Source organism: Panulirus ornatus, chromosome 39 (genome assembly GCF_036320965.1).
Source record: "Panulirus ornatus isolate Po-2019 chromosome 39, ASM3632096v1, whole genome shotgun sequence".
In the NCBI taxonomy this organism is placed as follows: Eukaryota; Metazoa; Arthropoda; class Malacostraca; order Decapoda; family Palinuridae; genus Panulirus; species Panulirus ornatus.
Window position 1 is genome coordinate 6,718,350 of NC_092262.1, and position 22,700 is coordinate 6,741,049.

At 38.6% G+C, this 22,700-nt stretch overlaps 1 protein-coding gene across 2 annotated transcripts; it reads right to left on the minus strand.

Annotated features, from left to right (window-relative positions):
- Positions 1–106: 106 nt before the first annotated feature.
- On the minus strand, positions 107–22,700 carry LOC139761072 (uncharacterized). 2 transcript variants are annotated; one of them, XM_071684895.1, is made up of 12 exons: positions 22,640–22,700; positions 21,185–21,336; positions 18,624–18,833; positions 15,311–15,388; positions 10,969–11,271; positions 10,429–10,615; positions 8,296–8,436; positions 7,788–7,941; positions 6,684–6,792; positions 4,555–4,645; positions 4,081–4,244; positions 107–3,143 (listed from the first exon to the last, which is right to left on the minus strand). In XM_071684895.1, the coding sequence occupies exons 2-12, from the start codon at positions 21,287–21,289 to the stop codon at positions 2,898–2,900; spliced, it is 1,788 nt and encodes a 595-aa protein (XP_071540996.1). In that variant the 5' UTR covers positions 21,290–21,336; positions 22,640–22,700; the 3' UTR covers positions 107–2,897. The 2 variants fall into 2 exon arrangements, with proteins under 2 accessions (XP_071540996.1, XP_071540995.1); XM_071684894.1 differs by having other exon boundaries at positions 22,466–22,662.

Below are 22,700 nucleotides of genomic sequence, written 5' to 3' on the forward strand. Positions count from 1 at the left end.
ATACTATCTTCATTAATTGTTTTATTGTACCAGTGAAGGGTAAAAGTGTATGTTATGATCTGAAATTCAAGATTAAGCTGAGAAAGAGTATGGAATTACAAACAACTCCAAAATCAGTCTTGTATTTCTTTGCTTACAATGAGGGAGGTAAGTTCTAACATATCACAGACCTGAAAATTGCTTAGTATTGCAACAATCTGCAATATTAAAAGATGTTTTAACACTGGAGTCATATATTAAATGCAGATATTTCCACTATCCCTGTACAGCCAAAGGATCTAACTTAAGCCTCTTGGGCTTATTTCGATTAGTGATACATAACTTCAACCAACAACGCTCAAGTCCTTGTCCATCCATGCCCACTATACATAATTCCTATCTATTATGCTTATTGTTCCATTAAATTTCACCGAATCTACTGTTATATATTTTTTTCATGAAAACGGCTTGCCTATTGAATTTCAACAAAACCTTAGGTATTCAAATTAAAAGCCTTATTATATATTATATATGATACATAAATATAGGATAAATATACAAAACTTAGCACCATGCTTTAATTAACAATATAAAAGATATATATCTTTTTTTTTTCTTTTTTTTTTTTCTCCAAAAGAAGGAACAGAGAAGGGGGCCAGGTGAGGATATTCCCTCTAAGGCCCAGTCCTCTGTTCTTAACGCTACCTCGCTAATGCGGGAAATGGCAAATAGTATGAAAGAAAGAAAAAAGATCATTTGTCAAAAATATAAATTTTCCTACATAACTGTTCACTGTTTCCTACATTACTAAGGGGTAGAGCAAGGAACAGATGAACAAAGGCCTTATTTACTCACATCCATTTTCTGGCTGTCATGTGCACTGAGCCACAACCACAGCCCCCAACCACAAACAGGTACCATACACCTTTCATGTGGTTTCCACTGGCTGCTTCATCTTCCCTGGTTCAGTTCGATGACAGCATGTCACCCCCTTTATAACAAATTGCTCCAGTTCACTTTATCCGATGCAAACCTTACATCCTCCTACATGTCCAGGCCCCAACCACTCAAAACCCTATTCATTCCATCCTTCTATCTCCAGTTTGGTCTCCTACTTCTTTTCCCATTCACCTCTGACATACACATCCTCTTTGTCAACCTCAATCATGCTCACCATATGTTCAAATATTTCTTTCCATACATGACAGCCATTTCCTGTGTTAGTGAGGTAGAGCCAGGAACAGATGAAGAAAGGTCATATTCACTCATCCATTCTTTAGCTATCATATGTAATGCACCAAAACCACAGCTCCCTAACCACAACCAAGCCCCACAGACCTTTTCATGGTTTACCCTGAATGCATCATATGCCTTGATTTAGCCCACTCACAGCACATCAACCCCTGTATACCACATGATTCTAACTAATTTTATTCCATGCACGCCTTTCACCCTCCTGCATATTTAAGTCCCGACTGCTCAAAATCTTTTTCAATCTATCGTTCCATCTCCAGTTGTGTCTACCTGTTCTCCTTGTTCCCTTCATTCTGTCATATATATGCTTTTTGGCAACCTTTCCTCACTCACTCTCTCTTTGTCCAAACCATTTCAGCATAACTTCTTCAGCTCTCTCAGGCTCACTCTTTTTATTACCAAACCTCTCTCTTACCCTTTCATTACTTTATCAGTCAAACCACCTCACACCACATACTGTCCTCTAACATTTCGTTTCCAACACATTCACCCTCCTCCTGAAACACACCCATTCTTGCCCTCCCATTTAACTATCTCTCTTTCTACAGACTCATTAGTGCTCCCAGAACCTTCACCCCCTCACCCACCCTATGACTCACTTCCACTTCCATGGTTCCATTCGCTGCTATGACGACTTCCAGGTATCTAAAACATTTCACTTCTACTAAATTTTTTCCATTCAAACTCACAGCCCAACTAGCCTGTCCCTCAACTCTGCTAAACCTAATAACCTTGCTTCTATTCACATTTACTCTCAACTTCCTCCAGTCATACACCCTTCCAAACTCAGTCACCAACTTCTGCAATTTCACACTCGAATCTGCCTACACTGTTCTATCATCAGCAAACAACACTCCCTTCCTAGGCTCTCCCTCCTCTCTCCAAGACTTTTGCTTTTACCAACCTCCCTTATCATCCCAACCATAAACAAAATAAACAACCACAGTAACATCACACATCCCTGCCACAGACCAACCTCCACTTGGAACCATTCTCTCTCCTCTCTCCCTACTTGTACACATGCCCCAAACACTTGATAAAACCTTCTCACTGCTTCTAGTAGCTTTCCTCCCATACCATATATTCGTAAGACCTTCAACATAGCATCTCTATCAACTCTATAATATGCTTTTCCCAGATCCACATACAAATCCATCTGTCTCTTAAAGTATTTCTCATACACATTCTTCAGTGCAAACACCTGATCCACATCCTCTACCATTTCTGAAACCATAGTTCTTCCTCAGTCTGATGCTCTGTACATATCTTCACTCTCTCAATCACTACCCTCCCACACAACTTACCGGGTACACTCAAGAAACTTATACCTCTGCAGTTTGAACACTCAATTTTATCCCCCTTCCATTTATACAAAAGCAAATCCTTAAGTAATTCACCATGATCCATACATACATTGAAAATCCTAACTAGCCACTCAACAGCACAATCATCCCCTTTCTTAATAAAGTCAACAGTAATACCACCCACTCTAGATGCCTTGTCACACTTCATCCTTCGTAAGACTTTCACCACCTCTTCTCTCTTCACCTATCTTCTCTTACCTGACATATCTGAGGGGAAGAAACAAAACCAAAACACTTATATTATTCTTTTTAGAACTGTTGAGAAAAATTTAGTTAAATTTTCAAGGAAAAGAAAACCTTTTACACTGAATAATTTTTCTGATAACTTAGGAAAGTATGGTCGAGGTTTAAATATGTTGTCAGGAACTCTGGGAAATCCCTTTTTGTCACAACTTCTTCAAATATTTCAGCAGCTGCTTGTAACCTTTCCCTGTCATTATCAGTATGTACAAGGTCACCTGAAGTGATAGCAGAGTCTACGAAGTCTTTCATTAGCTTTTGCACAAGGCCTCTGGAGATAACTTCTTTACTGTCCTCAAGCACAGCCTGAAAGAAACCTTACTCATTATGCATGTAACTTTAATTGAAAAGGAAAAAGTGCAGTCTATTTCAGGAATTTTTTTTCACATTGGCACTAAAATTCATACTTCTCATATCAATAAAGTATGCATTTCCAACAATTCTTATAATCTTCAGCCTTCCTCATTACCAATTCCACTTCTTTCTCCTGTATAAAACACTTCAGTAATTCCTCCCAAGGATACTACTTTGATACATTTAACCTGAATCTTCCCACTATTTTCTTTTGCTAACCATAAGCTGATAAGTTTTCTTTCTGTTTAGCTTTTCAAATCTTATGGCCTTCTTTCAAAAGTTACTGCATACATTACGTTTTCCTATATCCTTGTAATGCGTATTTCACACCAATGCACGCCTAATTTAAATACACATGTCTCCCTAGCAGACTACATCTTTATTCATTCACACCCATGGTAAAAGCATCCTCCAGTTTTTTATACTGCAGTCATGCTTCATCACAGTTTTTCATTTTTTTCATTTCATGTAACATTCTAATAAGCTAAGGTGTACGGTAAATCATGAACACAATATACTGAATGTTGTATGGTGTTTTAGTAAAGGCTATATCATTTTTTCCTCAAGAAAATAAAAACTCATTCTTAGGCACTTAAGCTTATACAAAATATGTATGTTACCCCTAAAAAACTATAACAACTTCCCAGGCTCTTGGCACTATAAGGAAACTCTGTGTGTAATTTACTATCATGGAGGTCTATTAATATAACATCTTAGAATAAGAAAAGGTATTTTCTTCATAAGAAAGATAACCAAAAATCTTCAAATACCTTACCCATTACACACATTTTCACATGCATGCAAACTCACTATCATATCTCTTGACAATTTACGTACTTTGTTGTTCATATTTCAGCTATAAATTTCTAACAACACTAAATATTCTCACCCTATGTCTGATCCACTGCCAGACTTGTGACCTAGAAATCTCTGCTGTAGCTGAATCTTCTACTGCTGCTTTATATATGTAGTGACCCTTGCCTTGTAACCAAGAATCAATGAAGAGGATACCAACAGCAATATTGTGCTTCAGACCTTCTAGCGTAACACCACCTGTAAATAAATAAATAAATAAATAATACCTTTTTAAGAAAAAGAAAATAGGTAGAAAAACACCAACAAAAAATATGGATTTGAAGTTACTGACTGTAAATTTCAAGTACTGAACCTGTACCACTCTCTAAAGAAATCAGAGATAATTGTACTTAGAGAAATCTCTAGGAAAGCCATCCAACATTCATCGTAAGAGACACTTTAGAGCTTTGTTGATGAAAAGATACTTAGGAATGGATTTCCCCTCCAGCATATCATATAAGCACAAGCAAAAAAGCTATGACTATTCAAATGATTTTTCTCCTAATACCTGAAGGCATTTCTAACAGGTCTTCTGCAGTGACTCGCACATCATCCCGTAGATTGTGTATCTGGTTAGTAAATTTGGCCTTGGGCATCATCTGAAAAACAAAATCAGTATTATATAGCACTTTTAAAGAATACTATGATAATCCTATGCTTTGCTATTATTGTGTCCTTTTAGTTTATACAAACAGTATGAAACTAAAAAGTTAAGCATGGAACTGAGGTGATATAAGACTCAGTAACTAATTCAAATAATCCGAAGATCTGTCAAACAAGGATGGTACATAAACACAAAAGCTGAGCAAATATCTATTTTACACATTGTTTGGCCCTCCCAAAATAAGAATCAAAGAAAAGGAGAGACTCAAGGACCTATATTTTTCCAGAGAATTAACTCGGACTCAATTCGAAAGCAGACTTCAATTGATCTTATTAAAGAGGAAGGAAATCTTTCTCCATGGCCACAGGAAGCTAAGGACCGTCAATCATGGCAGCGAGACCTCTTGATAACAAATGAAAATCTCTAAAATGTATGGAGTTTGTTCACTCTCTTGTGGCTCAAAGATGAGCTTCCAAAGTCTGGATGAATTTCAGTGACTTCAGTCTGTGAATGCAGGAAACTCATGCCAAACTGTAGCAAATGTGACAATTCAGTTAGGCTTATTCTGTATATCAGAAAAGTGATATAACAATTCTATGATTATAATGGAACAAGAATGAAACTATATTGTACAATTGTTCATACGTGATTTCATTATTATTATACAACACTTGGACCATTTTATGGAGCTACTGTAGCTTCAAGGCTGCATTCCAAGCAAGTGTAGGGAAATGATAGGCTCTGTTGGAGGGAAATGATCTCCAATGACTGTATTCCTCTCTGTCCACTGGTGATGATACAACCACCCTGAAGGTATCTTCTCACTTACAGTGTAATAACTTGCAGCCAGATTTAATTGCAAATGTGTGCTGGTATCATTGCTGTGTTTAAATATCCACCTGCCATGTAAGCAACCATCAGATCAGTGACATACCAACTCTAGGTACTTGCTAAGGGTCATCAAGATCAATAGAAACTAGTTAAAAGACAGAAAAATACATTACTTTTAGGTATGTGCCTTTCAGAAGAAACAAGCCTGTCATGTTTAATTAATACAACAAAGACTTAGAAAAAAAAAAATCTTATGCATACAGCCTCTGTAAAGTCAGATATAATCAGTGTGAAAATTGTCAAACTTCATCTCACTCATATTAGCATCTCTGACAAACTGATCCATAACATCTGTACATACATTTCTACATTCTTCCATTTACAAAGATATGAAAAATGTGAGGTAAATAGTCTGACTGTAATTACTTTTTAAAAGGATAAAACTCCCATTATAAGAACCTTCCACATGACTAGCAAGTCTACTGCAACCACCAGTTCTTTAGTAACATCCTTAAAACTTTGTTTCTACATAAATGGACAGAAAAAAAAAAGATCAAGGATTCACTGAAAAAGCTCCTTGCTGCAGCAGACTAATCATTTCATAGTTATCATACCTGATCACCGTTTCCTGCACCAATGAGGTAGTGCCAAGAAACAAACGAAAAAAGACCCATCCACTCATATAAACATATATACATACATGCAAATACACATACATTTACATACATATCATATACACATAAATATACATACACATACACAGACATCTACATACATATACATGCACATATTCATACTTGCATGCTTTCATACATTCCCAGCACCACCCTGCCTCACAGGAAACAGCATCGCCACCACCTGTGTCAGCAAGGTTGCAGACTAATTAGTTATATTAAAAGTTCTTTTAGTGGAAAAAAGTGCTAGTAGAAACCTGTGAGTAGTCAAGGGAAGCACTAACATATCACATTATGGCATGCACTCCCATATTTGTCTTGTTTACCTCCATTATGCATTTTCAAAACTGTAAAGCTATGTGGTCCCTGCTATACTTTCTCAAAACATTACAGAACAAAACACTTACAAATTCATATATACTTTCACTTATATACAAGATCACACATTCTGTTTTCCACTAATTAGCTACTACCTCATCTTCCTCATAATATGCAATCTAATGATATTTGCCAGGTATCAACACTTACTTTTCGCATCACTGGAACTAAGCGTACATCATAGACCATGAAGCCATCCGCACCAGCAAGCCATTCACGCATTTTACTCTCAACAACTTTTGTTACAATGTTGAGGTCCCTGGGGATATACCAGTTTTCATGAACATAAATGCATAAGATAGTACTTAAGAAAAAAAAAGGATGAAATTGGATTTGGGTCATACAAATACTGAATGCTCTATTGCCATGGCCACCCCCTTAAGGAGGTTCCAGAAGAGAACAGGCATCATGGATATAGATCGATTAATAGAATCATGAGGGTTTCTCTTTCTTCCCTTATGCAATTCAGGCAAAAACATAATCCTAGTATTCCAACAAAGCAATGACAAAAGTTGAGGGCAGATTAACCACAAATGTACATAAAATCAATTCATAATTGGGTTAATGATACAGAGAAGAATGAAACAAGCTACATGATGAAATAGTGAATGCAAAATAGACTTCAAAAGTTCAAGAAATTGTATGATAGAAAAGAACCCCAACACAAGAGACACCACAAGTGTACACTCCCTCCATGTAGGTACAAAGAGGTAATATAATGCAATTTACAACTCTTGTGAGCTTCATAGAAATATTCTTTAGGAAACAGTACTGACAACATTAATAAAGGGTAAATCTACTTCATCAATAATTGTTTAGTAATGACTTCTACCACTTACCAGCAAAGTCATCACATCTTGTACCTTTTCTAAACATTATGATAAATCATAACATCATGGGATACATAAATACAAAGAGTAAATGGATAATATGAAGAGGTGTGATTAAGGACTAAAAACGTGTCTAAAGAATGACAAAACACGTACTGAATCACACAAAGGTAAAGTAAAATGACATGATGAGAAAGTGTAACCGTAAGAGAGTTAGCATTCATGAATATAGTGAAATAAGGGTGGATAATGACTTTTCAAAGGGCACTGCTCTGACCATCACAATGTACAACTGGAAATAACGTAAAGAAACTACACAGAAAATAAAACCCTCTACAGACCTAGGAGATTAAGGCTACTACAGATAGTTGTTCACTTTATCACTTACCTTCTATAAACTCAAGTGGAGTTCGACAAATCTTACCGGGATTCCAAGATTGTTGCTGCCATACCACCAGTTGCATGTGCCCCTCGTTTATGACAGATGTGGATGACCAAATTCATATAACAGCGAAGAAAATGGCGCTGCATGTTTACATACTTATTGCGGTCTGGCAGAACAAAATCACTCCTATGTCCTTGAACATAAATTATGATGACATGCTAAAAATTGATTACATGGATGAGCGAATTGATAAATAAAAGGATGTCTTCAACAAATTTAGATTAATAAATTTCTCTACTTCTGCATGTATTAGAGAAAGATTCAGTGGAGAAACTGTATGAAGCACTCTCTGATGTAAAGAAAAACTACGACAAAGTAAAATGGAAAGGACTTTGTGTAGTTCTAGCGATGTATGACATACTCAAAATACTACTAAATCATATTAAGAAATGCTGCAGATGTTACAGTTCATATGACATTAAATAATTTTTCAAATGCTTAAATAAATCTCTAGTATATAAGAAAAAGAACAATGTCAGTTACTAACCGAACTTATTGACAAACGAAGCTGAATAGTCCCATATACCACAGTTGAGCCCAAGGGAATGGTTGCGTAGCTCGTACAGTATCTCCTCCATCTCAAATGATGCAAGTATATTTTCTATTAACACACATGCCTTAATCGTACCTGAAATGTATCCGAGTCTGTAAATAATCACTGTGAAATTACATGAACATTATCAACACTCACCATCAAACCCACCATACATATACTGAATGTCTTGCAAATATATACTCCATACACATTCTACTCTACAAGAAAGTTGAATAATTCAGTACCTCATATAAATACAGTTTCTGAACATAGTACAGAATTGTCAAAACTTAAACTGTCATATCAAAAATGTTACAATGATAAATAATAGTCAATTAGTTCTTACAATCAAAACAAAGATGACCAATGCCGTGTCTTTTTACAATATTTCAAAAATATATGACAGGTTTGTATTACTTTAACAATTAAGTATGTCAAGCTACTGCCTCCTGCTTGTACAAAAAGAGATAAAGTAAAGGAAAATCTGGTTAACATAAAATCTATTTCTGCATTCTGAAAAAGGAGGCTTGAAGGAGAAAAGACTACTTCTGCATTCTGAGAAAGGAGGTTTGAGATGAAAGCATATCCGTTTTGTTTTACGACTACTTTTGCACTCTGACAGAGGAGGCCTGAAGGAATGACACATAATATATAAAGTGATTAGTTCTATTCAGTTATGGTAGCTCAGTTCCAACAAGGAAGTCTAACCACCTAAAAATACATATAAGCCATAATTTTCCATTTTCTATGTGAAACCTAATCATAACCCCCTAAACAAATGAAACAAGTTAACTGCCAGAAAAGTACTGGTCTGATAGGTACCAAGGTCATTCACACTAGATAACAGAGAGTGAATAAAAGATGCATATATCTTTTGAGCCTCTTCCATCATTGTGCAAACACTAGTCTATAAATACAAAATAAAATTGCTCTACTCAAAAGCACTTGAAAGTCACATGCTTATCAAATGAGGACACAGCTGTGCACATAGAGGACAATACTAGTTTTCTTCTCATCAAAAATACCCATGCATCTTTCCATGAGAGACAAATTATTCAATATACAATCTGAGAACATAATCCACATACCACAGTTTAGCCCAACACTTGTTTATCAGAGAAATGTATCCATATTTTCCCTCCACCTGGAAAAAATTATTCATTATATTCCCTCAACCTGAAACAAATGACTCAATATATAAGTCAAAATAATAATGCATGTGCCAGACTATGGTCCAACAATTGTCTGTCTATCAGACACATAAGGACTCTGAATGCGTATATCCTGCTCCACAGCAAACAACAGGCAATTCATAACAAGTAAACTGGAGGACTAATCCAAAAGTATATTAAAAACAATCGGTGCTAAAGGTTATAATACCTGAGTGGCAAATGGCACTTCATCTTAGCAAAATTGGTGAACACTATTAACTAATTTCATCAAGAAATAAGATCCTAAGAAACAGACTTGAAGAGTAACAGAGGGAGAGAAAATGGTGGAAGAATGTGTCGAATGGTGTAGCAAGGGAGGCAAGTAAGGACAGGGATAAATGTTGACTCATTTGCAATGGCTACCCCCTTGATGGGAGTTCCTGGAGGGAACAGATACCAAAGATACAGTCAGACTTCAATTGTGAGTATTTCTTCCCTGTTTTGCCAACTCTGAAGGAAACCCTCAAAGACAGTTTTACATGAAAGAAACTGTTTTGATAGACGGACAAGTGGATGGGTGGACAAACTAATGCATAAATGGATGGATGAATGAAGTGGGTTTAGACCTTTGCTTCCTTTAAGTGACAATAATATGGAATGACTAATTTGCAATAAGATTCAAGAGTGCCTCAGTAAATGTACGCTAAAAGGATTTTCAAAACAAGAAAGGAGAAAACAGAAAAATATTTGTCACAATTAACTCTCATGATACCAATACTCAATACTGAATTTCCATTTCATTTTGTATTTCCTATTCTATTAATTATTCACATTTGGATCTCAAATTTGGGACATGACTGCATTATCTTAACTTTTTCCAACTGTGCTTTAATGTGTACATTAGGAAAAGATGGTGAAATCACATAGCACAAACCTTGAGGGATGTCCAGCTTCTCCTGGGCCCAGCAAAAGATGTTATTCCAAACTCTAGCCTCATTGGCTCCTTCAAGTTTTGAGAGGTAAAAGAATGGCCCACTTTCCGCAGCCAGAAGACGTGAAGCACAATGAAACATCAGAAGGCCAAAATCAAAAAGAGGCCCAGGAACCTCTTTACCATCAACCTGAAATATATGAAATACATATTCTTGGTTCAGTTGGGATATTACTCATCAAATCAACAAACCTATTTGCTCCTCTGACTAGGTAAAAATTGCTAACATCAGAGCTTTCCAAAATGTTAGTTTTAAAGTAAAAAAATTTTCCTTTCCCAAACGCAGATTCCTATGAGCATTAGAGAAAGCATTGCTGAAAGATATATACATTTCCATACAGATAAATCTGTAAGGTAAATGGCAGCAGATGTAAGGGTGAGGGGGTTTACATATATAGACATGTAATAAAAACGGTTATATTGTACATCATACTCAGACAGAAAATAAGATCATTAAAAAAAATGATCTATTGTCATACTTACCAGCATATTGTGTTCAATCATGTTCCAGGCACGAGGACGCAGCATCAACACAGGGACTTGACTGATATCTCCTATTCCAGGAAAGAGACCAAAAACAGCTTTGTAAACATTGTGAAGCCCACGAAGCTGTCCCTGCCAGGTTGGACAATGGCCATCATCAAAGTCTGTCTGTATACCATTGACATCACACTGTAAGGCCTCTACAAACTTGTCTGTGTTAGAAGGAGATACATCCCCTAGGTCTAGACTACGAGATATAACTCTCCTTGGTACTGGAGCCACTTTCCAGTTCTCATCCTGTGCCTGGAAAATAATATTAGGGAACTCAGTCAGTATTCTGTAATAGTACAGGTATTCTCCAGTCCAAGCGTCTATAACAAAAAGTATCCAACTAATAAATGCACAAGAATGTAAAAGCCACCAAAATGGCACATTTGTTTTCAGTTTGAATATGAGACATATGTACTCTGTGTTTTCCTTAGGTATTTCTATAGTTTATGTACTTGTGCTGCCCTTATAGTGGCATCCAACAAACATCCAACTTCCAGCACTTTATCTACATAACTCCCATAAGCTATATCACCCTTGCCTGATACTGAGACAAGGAAGAATGAGTAAGGACAATAAACATATGTTTAGTATACACTTTATTTCATTTATTATGGATGAGCAATAACTACTCTTTAGAAGTAATTGTTTAGTGTAAATATTATTATTATTATTATTTTGCTTTGTCGCTGTCTCCCGCGTTTGCGAGGTAGCGCAAGGAAACAGACGAAAGAAATGGCCCAACCCACCTACATGCACATGTATAAACATACACATCCACACACGCAAATATAAATACCCATACATCTCAATGTACACATATATATACACACACAGACACATACATATATACACATGCACACAATTCACACTGTCTGCCTTTATTCATTCCCATCGCCACCTCGCCACACATGGAATAACATCCCCCTCCCCCCTCATGTGTAAGAGGTAGCGCTAGGAAAAGACAACAAAGGCCCCATTCGTTCACACTCAGTCGCTAGCTGTCATGCAATAATGCCCGAAACCACAGCTCCCTTTCCACATCCAGGCCCCACACAACTTTCTATGGTTTACCCCAGATGCTTCACATGCCCTGATTCAATCCATTGACAGCATGTCGACCCCGATATACCACATCGATCCAATTCACTCTATTCCTTGCCCGCCTTTCACCCTCCTGCATGTTCAGGCCCCGATCACACAAAATCTTTTTCACTCCATCTTTCCATCTCCAATTTGGTCTCGCACTTCTCCTCGTTCCCTCCACCTCCGACACATATATCTTCTTGGTCAATCTTTCCTCACTCATTCTCTCCATGTGACCAAACCATTTCAAAACACCCTCTTCTGCTCTCTCAACCACGCTCTTTTTATTTCCACACATCTCTCTTACCCTTACATTACTTACTCGATCAAACCACCTCACACAACATATTGTCCTTAAACATCTCATTTCCAGCACATCCACCCTTCTGCACACAACTCTATCCATAGCCCACGCCTCGCAACCATACAACATTGTTGGAACCACTATTCCTTCAAACATACCCATTTTTGCTTTCCCAGATAATGTTCTCGACTTCCACACATTCTTCAAGGCTCCCAGAATTTTCGCCCCCTCCCCCACCCTATGATTCACTTCTGCTTCCATGGTTCCATCCGCTGCCAGATCCACTCCCAGATATCTAAAACACTTTACTTCCTCCAGTTTTTCTCCATTCAAACTTACCTCCCAATTGACTTGACCCTCAACCCTGCTGTACCTAATAACCTTGCTCTTATTCACATTTACTCTTAACTTTCTTCTTTCACACACTTTACCAAACTCAGTCACCAGCTTCTGCAGTTTCTCACATGAATCAGCCACCAGCGCTGTATCATCAACGAACAACAACTGACTCACTTCCCAAGCTCTCTCATCCACAACAGACTTCATATTTGCCCCTCTTTCCAAAACTCTTGCATTCACCTCCCTAACAACCCCATCCATAAACAAATTAAACAACCATGGAGACATCACACATCCCTGCCGCAAACCTACATTCACTGAGAACCAATCACTTTCCTCTCTTCCTACACGTACACATGCCTTACATCCTCGATAAAAACTTTTCACTGCTTCTAACAACTTGCCTCCCACACCATATATTCTTAGTAACTTCCACAGAGCATCTCTATCAACTCGTATCATATGCCTTCTCCAGATCCATAAATGCTACATACAAATCTATTTGCTTTTCTAAGTATTTCTCACATACATTCTTCAAAGCAAACACCTGATCCACACATCCTCTACCACTTCTGAAACCACACTGCTCTTCCCCAATTTGATGCTCTGTACATGCCTTCACCCTCTCAATCAATACCCTCCCATATAATTTACCAGGAATACTCAACAAACTTATACCTCTGTAATTTGAGCACTCACTCTTATCCCTTTTACCTTTGTACAATGGCACTATGCCCGCATTCCGCCAATCCTCAGGCACCTCACCATGAGTCATACATACATTAAATAACCTTACCAACCAGTCAACAATACAGCCACCCCCTTTTTTAATAAATTCCACTGCAATACCATCCAAACCTGCTGCCTTGCCGGCTTTCATCTTCCGCAAAGCTTTTACTACCTCTTCTCTGTTTACCAAATCATTTTCCCTAACCCTCTCACTTTGGACACCACCTCGACCAAAACACCCTATATCTGCCACTCTACCATCAAACACATTCAACAAACCTTCAAAATACTCACTCCATCTTCTCACATCACCACTACTTGTTATCACCTCCCCATTAGCCCCCTTCACTGAAGTTCCCATTTGCTCCCTTGTCTTACGGACTTTATTTACCTCCTTCCAGAACATATTTTTATTCTCCCTAAAATTTAATGATACTCTCTCACCCCAACTCTCATTTGCCCTCTTTTTTACTTCTTGCACCTTTCTCTTGACCTCCTGTCTCTTTCTTTTATACATCTCCCACTCATTTGCATTTTTTCCCTGCAAAAATCGTCTAAATGCCTCTCTCTTCTCTTTCGCTAATACTCTTACTTCTTCATCCCAACACTCACTACCCTTTCTAATCAACCCACCTCCCACGCTTCTCATGCCACAAGCATCTTTTGCGCAAGCCATCACTGCTTCCCTAAATACATCCCATTCCTCCCCCACTCCCCTTACCTCCTTTGTTCTCACCTTTTTCCATTCTATACTCAGTCTCTCCTGGTACTTCCTCACACAAGTCTCCTTCCCAAGCTCACTTACTCTCACCACCCTCTTCACCCCAACATTCTCTCTTCTTTTCTGAAAACCCATACAAATCTTTACCTTCGCCTCCACAAGATAATGATCAGACATCCCTCCAGTTGCAGCCTCTCAGCACATTAACATCCAAAAGTCTCTCTTTCGCGCGCCTGTCAATTAACACGTATAAATATAATTGTAAATAGGTAAACATTAACAATGAATACTGGTGAGCATCATTTACTGGATTTGAGTCACAAGGTTCATCCCCCATTTACTCCTTTCCTTGGTCACCCCACCAGAGTTTCCTCCAGTTGACTGAAGCATCAACCTCAGCATAACACCTCAGCCATATTTCTCATGCAAGCTCACTAATTTTGTACACATCATTTATTTTTACATGTATTTCTTTCATAGTCAGTGATACTCTCATTCCTGAATTTGCATCACATGGTTCTCTGCCCTACTCTACTTCCAACTCTCCTCCACTACTGCCTCCACCAGGCAATCTAACTGTTAACTTCAGTACTATACCACTGCTGCATAAGGAAGTTAGCTCATTTATTTGTAGATATCTTTTACTTTTACATATATTACTTTCATTTTATAAAGAGATAACTTTCTCAAGGAATCAGCAGCAGTAGTTTGTCGCAATGCCCTTGAGAACTTGATCATGGTGCAAGACATTAACTGCTTTTAAATCAGATGCTGACTTGAAATAACAGAAATGACTAGGAAAAGTGGAGAGCATCAATATCTTGTATTTAACCTTGGAAACTGAGGCATAGTTTTGACAGGGATTCTGAAGGCATGGGCATTCAGATTTTGGATATTTCAGACTGTAGATGTTCACACTAAGGATCTTCTTGGCCAACGAATTACATGTACAGTATTATCATCATCATCAGCAGAGTAAAAATGAGACATCTTAACATGTACTCTATCACAAGTAGCTGTAACTCTTTCCTAAGAGTAAATTAATCACAGTATGAAGCCATTAAAAGTATGAATTATCCTTAAATGATTAAGAACTACTAAGATGCTACTTTTACCTGAGGATTCCTTGAAAACTTTGGGAGATGACCACTGATGTCCAGCTCTACCTTTTTTCTTATCCGCTCTTTTAGCATCTACAAAAGAAAATTAAAAACTTTCTCAATCACTTACTCCAGTAAATTAATCTAACCAGTTAAATTTCTTGATACCATTTTCTAATACTGTTTGTTAGCATCCTTCAAGGTAAATAAATCAACTACAAAAAACTAGTTAGTTCCTAGAAAAGTCACTACCAGAGATTTAAAAAAAAAATGCATTGTGAAAATGGTCCTCTATTCAGAGGGAATGTCATATAACATGCATGGTAATTCTAATTTTATGAGAGAGAGTATGGAGTATGTTATACACTGCCAACAAACTGTGTCAACAATAAGACTTTGATGTTCTTCATTCGTGCTGTAAAAGCATAGTTCTCAAAAATCCAAGAAAAAAATTATGGGTATAATGCTTAAACATTTCTTATAAATATATATTTTTTTTTTTTTTTTTTTTTTTTTATACTTTGTCGCTGTCTCCCGCGTTTGCGAGGTAGCGCAAGGAAACAGACGAAAGAAATGGCCCAACCCCCCCCCATACACATGTACATACACACACCCACACACGCAAATATACATACCTACACAGCTTTCCATGGTTTACCCCAGACGCTTCACATGCCTTGATTCAATCCACTGACAGCACGTCAACCCCTGTATACCACATCGCTCCAATTCACTCTATTCCTTGCCCTCCTTTCACCCTCCTGCATGTTCAGGCCCCGATCACACAAAATCTTTTTCACTCCATCTTTCCACCTCCAATTTGGTCTCCCTCTTCTCCTCGTTCCCTCCACCTCCGACACATATATCCTCTTGGTCAATCTTTCCTCACTCATTCTCTCCATGTGCCCAAACCATTTCAAAACACCCTCTTCTGCTCTCTCAACCACGCTCTTTCTATTTCCACACATCTCTCTTATCCTTACGTTACTTACTCGATCAAACCACCTCACACCACACATTGTCCTCAAACATCTCATTTCCAGCACATCCATCCTCCTGCGCACAACTCTATCCATAGCCCACGCCTCGCAACCATACAGCATTGTTGGAACCACTATTCCTTCAAACATACCCATTTTTGCTTTCCGAGATAATGTTCTCGACTTCCACACATTCTTCAAGGCTCCCAGAATTTTCGCCCCCTCCCCCACCCTATGATCCACTTCCGCTTCCATGGTTCCATCCGCTGCCAGATCCACTCCCAGATATCTAAAACACTTCACTTCCTCCAGTTTTTCTCCATTCAAACCCACCTCCCAATTGAATTGACCCTCAACCCTACTGTACCTAATAACCTTGCTCTTATTCACATTTACTCTTAACTTTATTCTTCCACACACTTTACCAAACTCAGTCACCAGCTTCTGCAGTTTCTCACATGAATCAGCCACCAGCGCTGTATCATCAGCGAACAACAACTGACTCACTTCCCAAGCTCTCTCATCCCCAACAGACTTCATACTTGCCCCTCTTTCCAAAACTCTTGCATTCACCTCCCTAACAACCCCATCCATAAACAAATTAAACAACCATGGAGACATCACACACCCCTGCCGCAAACCTACATTCACTGAGAACCAATCACTTTCCTCTCTTCCTACACGTACACATGCCTTACATCCTCGATAAAAACTTTTCACTGCTTCTAACAACTTTCCTCCCACACCATATATTCTTAATACCTTCCACAGAGCATCTCTATCAACTCTATCATATGCCTTCTCCAGATCCATAAATGCTACATACAAATCCATTTGCTTTTCTAAGTATTTCTCACATACATTCTTCAAAGCAAACACCTGATCCACACATCCTCTACCACTTCCTCTCAATCAATACCCTCCCATATATATATATATATATACTTAGAAAAGCAAATGGATTTGTATGTAGCATTTATGGATCTGGAGAAGGTATATGATAGAGTTGATAGAGATGCTCTGTGGAAGGTATTAAGAATATATGGTGTGGGAGGAAAGTTGTTAGAAGCAGTGAAAAGTTTTTATCGAGGATGTAAGGCATGTGTACGTGTAGGAAGAGAGGAAAGTGATTGGTTCTCAGTGAATGTAGGTTTGCGGCAGGGGTGTGTGATGTCTCCATGGTTGTTTAATTTGTTTATGGATGGGGTTGTTAGGGAGGTGAATGCAAGAGTTTTGGAAAGAGGGGCAAGTATGAAGTCTGTTGGGGATGAGAGAGCTTGGGAAGTGAGTCAGTTGTTGTTCGCTGATGATACAGCGCTGGTGGCTGATTCATGTGAGAAACTGCAGAAGCTGGTGACTGAGTTTGGTAAAGTGTGTGGAAGAATAAAGTTAAGAGTAAATGTGAATAAGAGCAAGGTTATTAGGTACAGTAGGGTTGAGGGTCAATTCAATTGGGAGGTGGGTTTGAATGGAGAAAAACTGGAGGAAGTGAAGTGTTTTAGATATCTGGGAGTGGATCTGGCAGCGGATGGAACCATGGAAGCGGAAGTGGATCATAGGGTGGGGGAGGGGGCGAAAATTCTGGGAGCCTTGAAGAATGTGTGGAAGTCGAGAACATTATCTCGGAAAGCAAAAATGGGTATGTTTGAAGGAATAGTGGTTCCAACAATGTTGTATGGTTGCGAGGCGTGGACTATGGATAGAGTTGTGCGCAGGAGGATGGATGTGCTGGAAATGAGATGTCTGAGGACAATGTGTGGTGTGAGGTGGTTTGATCGAGTAAGTAACGTAAGGGTAAGAGAGATGTGTGGAAATAAAAAGAGCGTGGTTGAGAGAGCAGAAGAGGGTGTTTTGAAATGGTTTGGTCACATGGAGAGAATGAGTGAGGAAAGATTGACCAAGAGGATATATGTGTCGGAGGTGGAGGGAACGAGGAGAAGAGGGAGACCAAATTGGAGGTGGAAAGATGGAGTGAAAAAGATTTTGTGTGATCGGGGCCTGAACATGCAGGAGGGTGAAAGGAGGGCAAAGAATAGAGTGAATTGGAGCGATGTGGTATACCGGGGTTGACGTGCTGTCAGTGGATTGAATCAAGGCATGTGTATGGGGGTGGGTTGGGCCATTTCTTTTGTCTGTTTCCTTGCGCTACCTCGCAAACGCGGGAGACAGCGGCAAAAAAAAAAAAAAAAAAAAAAAAAAATTCTTATAAAGTACGATAAGAAAATATTTCTGAATTCAGTTATTTTACCACAAGAACCCAGTGTTGCTGGAGTAACTTTGAAGGAAAAGTCTAAATCTTTCCTATCTGATATCAGAAGAGGGAGTAAACTCAAAAACTATCAACTTACTAGATCAACTTGACTGTTGAAATGTCTAGTAAGGTCAGCCACAAATTTAACAGCAGCTGGAGTAAGAAGTGTGGCATACTCTTCCTCCAGTCCTTTTGGTGGTGGCTCCAATTCAACATCTATTACACCTACTTCAGCCAATCCAGTGTGAAGTGCATCCACCAATTCTCCTCTGACGGATGAAGGAGTGAATAACACCTTTCTTTCAACCTGCAAAATAATAAATTCAAACATTACATGTGTGAATTACAGCAAAAGATAAATCAAGGAAATACAGCTAAAGAGATGATCTATCCAGGAGAACCACCAATAAGAACCACCCAGAGATGATGGCCAAGGGGAGTATGCAAAAAAGAAACAACAACCAATTTACCAATGACCCATAGACATTCTCACTTCACCTGGTCCTGCACCTGAACCTAGGCCTACTTACCACACAGGTCCAACCCCCAGAGCCAATTCTTAGATTGACCCAGGCATACAAAGTGGTCAATGTAAACCATGAATTAATGTTTAGGGCTTGTCTTTGGATGGTAGACTCTGGTTTTGGTGTATCATTTTCTGGGTGTGTGCAAACGAGGCTACTGTTCATTCGTGATACTGCCTCAAGAAAACAGGAAAGACAATTAGTTAAAAAAATCTGTAAACAGGCATTCAAACAAGACTCTATATTCAGTCTTATTCAATGTAAAGAATAAGGCCTACCTTAAAAGGGTGTAAACAGAGAAGAGGTAGTAAAAGCTTTGCGGAAGATGAAAGCCGGCAAGGCAGCAGGTTTGGATGGTATTGCAGTGGAATTTATTAAAAAAGGGGGTGACTGTATTGTTGACTGGTTGGTAAGGTTATTTAATGTATGTATGATTCATGGTGAGGTGCCTGAGGATTGGCGGAATGCGTGCATAGTGCCATTGTACAAAGGCAAAGGGGATAAGAGTGAGTGCTCAAATTACAGAGGTATAAGTTTGTTGAGTATTCCTGGTAAATTATATGGGAGGGTATTGATTGAGAGGGTGAAGGCATGTACAGAGCATCAGATTGGGGAAGAGCAGTGCGGTTTCAGAAGTGGTAGAGGATGTGTGGATCAGGTGTTTGCTTTGAAGAATGTATGTGAGAAATACTTAGAAAAGCAAATGGATTTGTATGTAGCATTTATGGATCTGGAGAAGGCATATGATAGAGTTGATAGAGATGCTCTGTGGAAGGTATTAAGAATATATGGTGTGGGAGGCAAGTTGTTAGAAGCAGTGAAAAGTTTTTATCGAGGATGTAAGGCATGTGTACGTGTAGGAAGAGAGGAAAGTGATTGGTTCTCAGTGAATGTAGGTTTGCGGCAGGGGTGTGTGATGTCTCCATGGTTGTTTAATTTGTTTATGGATGGGGTTGTTAGGGAGGTAAATGCAAGAGTCCTGGAAAGAGGGGCAAGTATGAAGTCTGTTGGGGATGAGAGAGCTTGGGAAGTGAGTCAGTTGTTGTTTGCTGATGATACAGCGCTGGTGGCTGATTCATGTGAGAAACTGCAGAAGCTGGTGACTGAGTTTGGTAGAGTGTGTGGAAGAAGAAAGTTAAGAGTAAATGTGAATAAGAGCAAGGTTATTAGGTACAGTAGGGTTGAGGGTCAAGTCAATTGGGAGGTGAGTTTGAATGGAGAAAAACTGGAGGAAGTGAAGTGTTTTAGATATCTGGGAGTGGATCTGTCAGCGGATGGAACCATGGAAGCGGAAGTGGATCATAGGGTGGGGGAGGGGGCGAAAATTTTGGGAGCCTTGAAAAATGTGTGGAAGTCGAGAACATTATCTCGGAAAGCAAAAATGGGTATGTTTGAAGGAATAGTGGTTCCAACAATGTTGTATGGTTGCGAGGCGTGGGCTATGGATAGAGTTGTGCGCAGGAGGATGGATGTGCTGGAAATGAGATGTTTGAGGACAATGTGTGGTGTGAGGTGGTTTGATCGAGTAAGTAACGTAAGGGTAAGAGAGATGTGTGGAAATAAAAAGAGCGTGGTTGAGAGAGCAGAAGAGGGTGTTTTGAAATGGTTTGGGCACATGGAGAGAATGAGTGAGGAAAGATTGACCAAGAGGATATATGTGTCGGAGGTGGAGGGAACGAGGAGAAGAGGGAGACCAAATTGGAGGTGGAAAGATGGAGTGAAAAAGATTTTGTGTGATCGGGGCCTGAACATGCAGGAGGGTGAAAGGAGGGCAAGGAATAGAGTGAATTGGAGCGATGTGGTATACAGGGGTTGACGTGCTGTCAGTGGATTGAATCAAGGCATGTGAAGCGTCTGGGGTAAACCATGGAAAGCTGTGTAGGTATGTATATTTGCGTGTGTGGACGTGTGTATGTACATGTGTATGGGGGGGGGGCTTGGGCCATTTCTTTCGTCTGTTTCCTTGCGCTACCTCGCAAACGCGGGAGACAGCGACAAAGTATAAAAAAAAAAAAAAAAAAAAAAAAAAAAAAATTTATCAGAAACTATTAAAGTACCTCAAAAGTTTCTCAAAATAATGTAACCGATGCAAAACATCATAGAAATAATCAAAAAAATAAAAGGAAGCACTTACTCTTTGAGTATAATCATAGTCATTTTTCTGAACACGAGAATGCAAGATCAGATGATTTCTTATCACTTTCAAACGTTCATGCATAGTCACATCAGCTAGGGCCATCTCTTCTTTCCTTTATAGACACTTCAATATTCAAATTTCATCATTATCTGTAAAAGAAAACTCTATGTAGCTTACTCATCACAGTGTCTTAGACAAAATACTACTGTCACCATAATATACTTAAGCCTAATCATGGAAAATTAAAGCTATCGTTATAATTTTCTATTTATGGCCCAATGGCTCCAATGGGTAGGCTATGTAGTAAAATCACCTCTGCTTTGAGGTGTGTTTCATTCATAATTGCCCTAGGATCCTGGTTTAACAACAGAACCAATCTTTCTAGAGCATGGGTAGCTTCAAGGTTGCATTATTTTCTGTGGCAGCAAAATAACTGACTCCTTTGAAGTGAGTTTTTTTATGAGACTGTCCTCCCTTTTGTTTTAAGATGATGATACAGCCTTGTCAAAAGTAACTTTTCACTTACAACATAATAACATACATGCTGAGTCCTGTAATACCTCTGCTTTGTGGTTTCTCTACAAATCAGAGATCATCTTAAAACACTCTATGAATATCTGAGTCTTTGCCATATTATTTGACAGTTGTGTGAATCTAAGTATTCTTTGAAAAGTTCACATTCATCTTGGATTAATTATAACTACCTTAAACAATAACATGCTCATAATACACAAACAGGTAATCACAAACATGCAAACGCAGCTGACACAGTGCACAAGACTAATTACACAGGGAATGAGAATGTTCTTAACTATGAAGCCTCAAAAGACTTACACATTAACAGATTGAGAGGCTAAATTCCAAAACCTGGGTTCATATCAAAGTTATAAGATACTGCAAAATCTACAGTTAGTGCAGAGATAGATGAGACCAGAAGGGCACAGAGAGAAAGGAACAATGGAACTTTCATAACTACAAAAATAAGGGTGATTGCAGTTTAGTACAGGAATAAAGACTCAAACATTTCTAACAGATTTTGTACCATAACTGAATGGATCACACTTAATTACTTTATAGTACGTCAAGTGGAACAAACTGGCGGCCAATAGGCCTTGGTAGGCCCACCAGTTGTGGTAACTCTTATGACCTTTTGTATGTAAATTAACCAAACTACTTTTGGTCCAACTGAAACCTGCAAAGGGATTTTATTCATCAGTCCCTATCATCTAAGACGTTAAATAACACATGTCGCAATACTCATAAAAATATATTACTTACCAACACGACTGCTACTTAAGCCTTATCACAAGTCAAGGACTTATAGCCTCTGGCTAATACTTTTGATCCTGTTCTTCGCATTATTCTACTTTAAGTATAAACGAAAGAGAGCTTCAGATTTTGGGAGAGGATGGATATTAACTCAAGTATTAAAATGTACAAAAACATTCTTACTTTTATTGTGAATGACACTGTTTACAAATTTTGCTGCTCGTCCGAAACACTGTCTATGAAA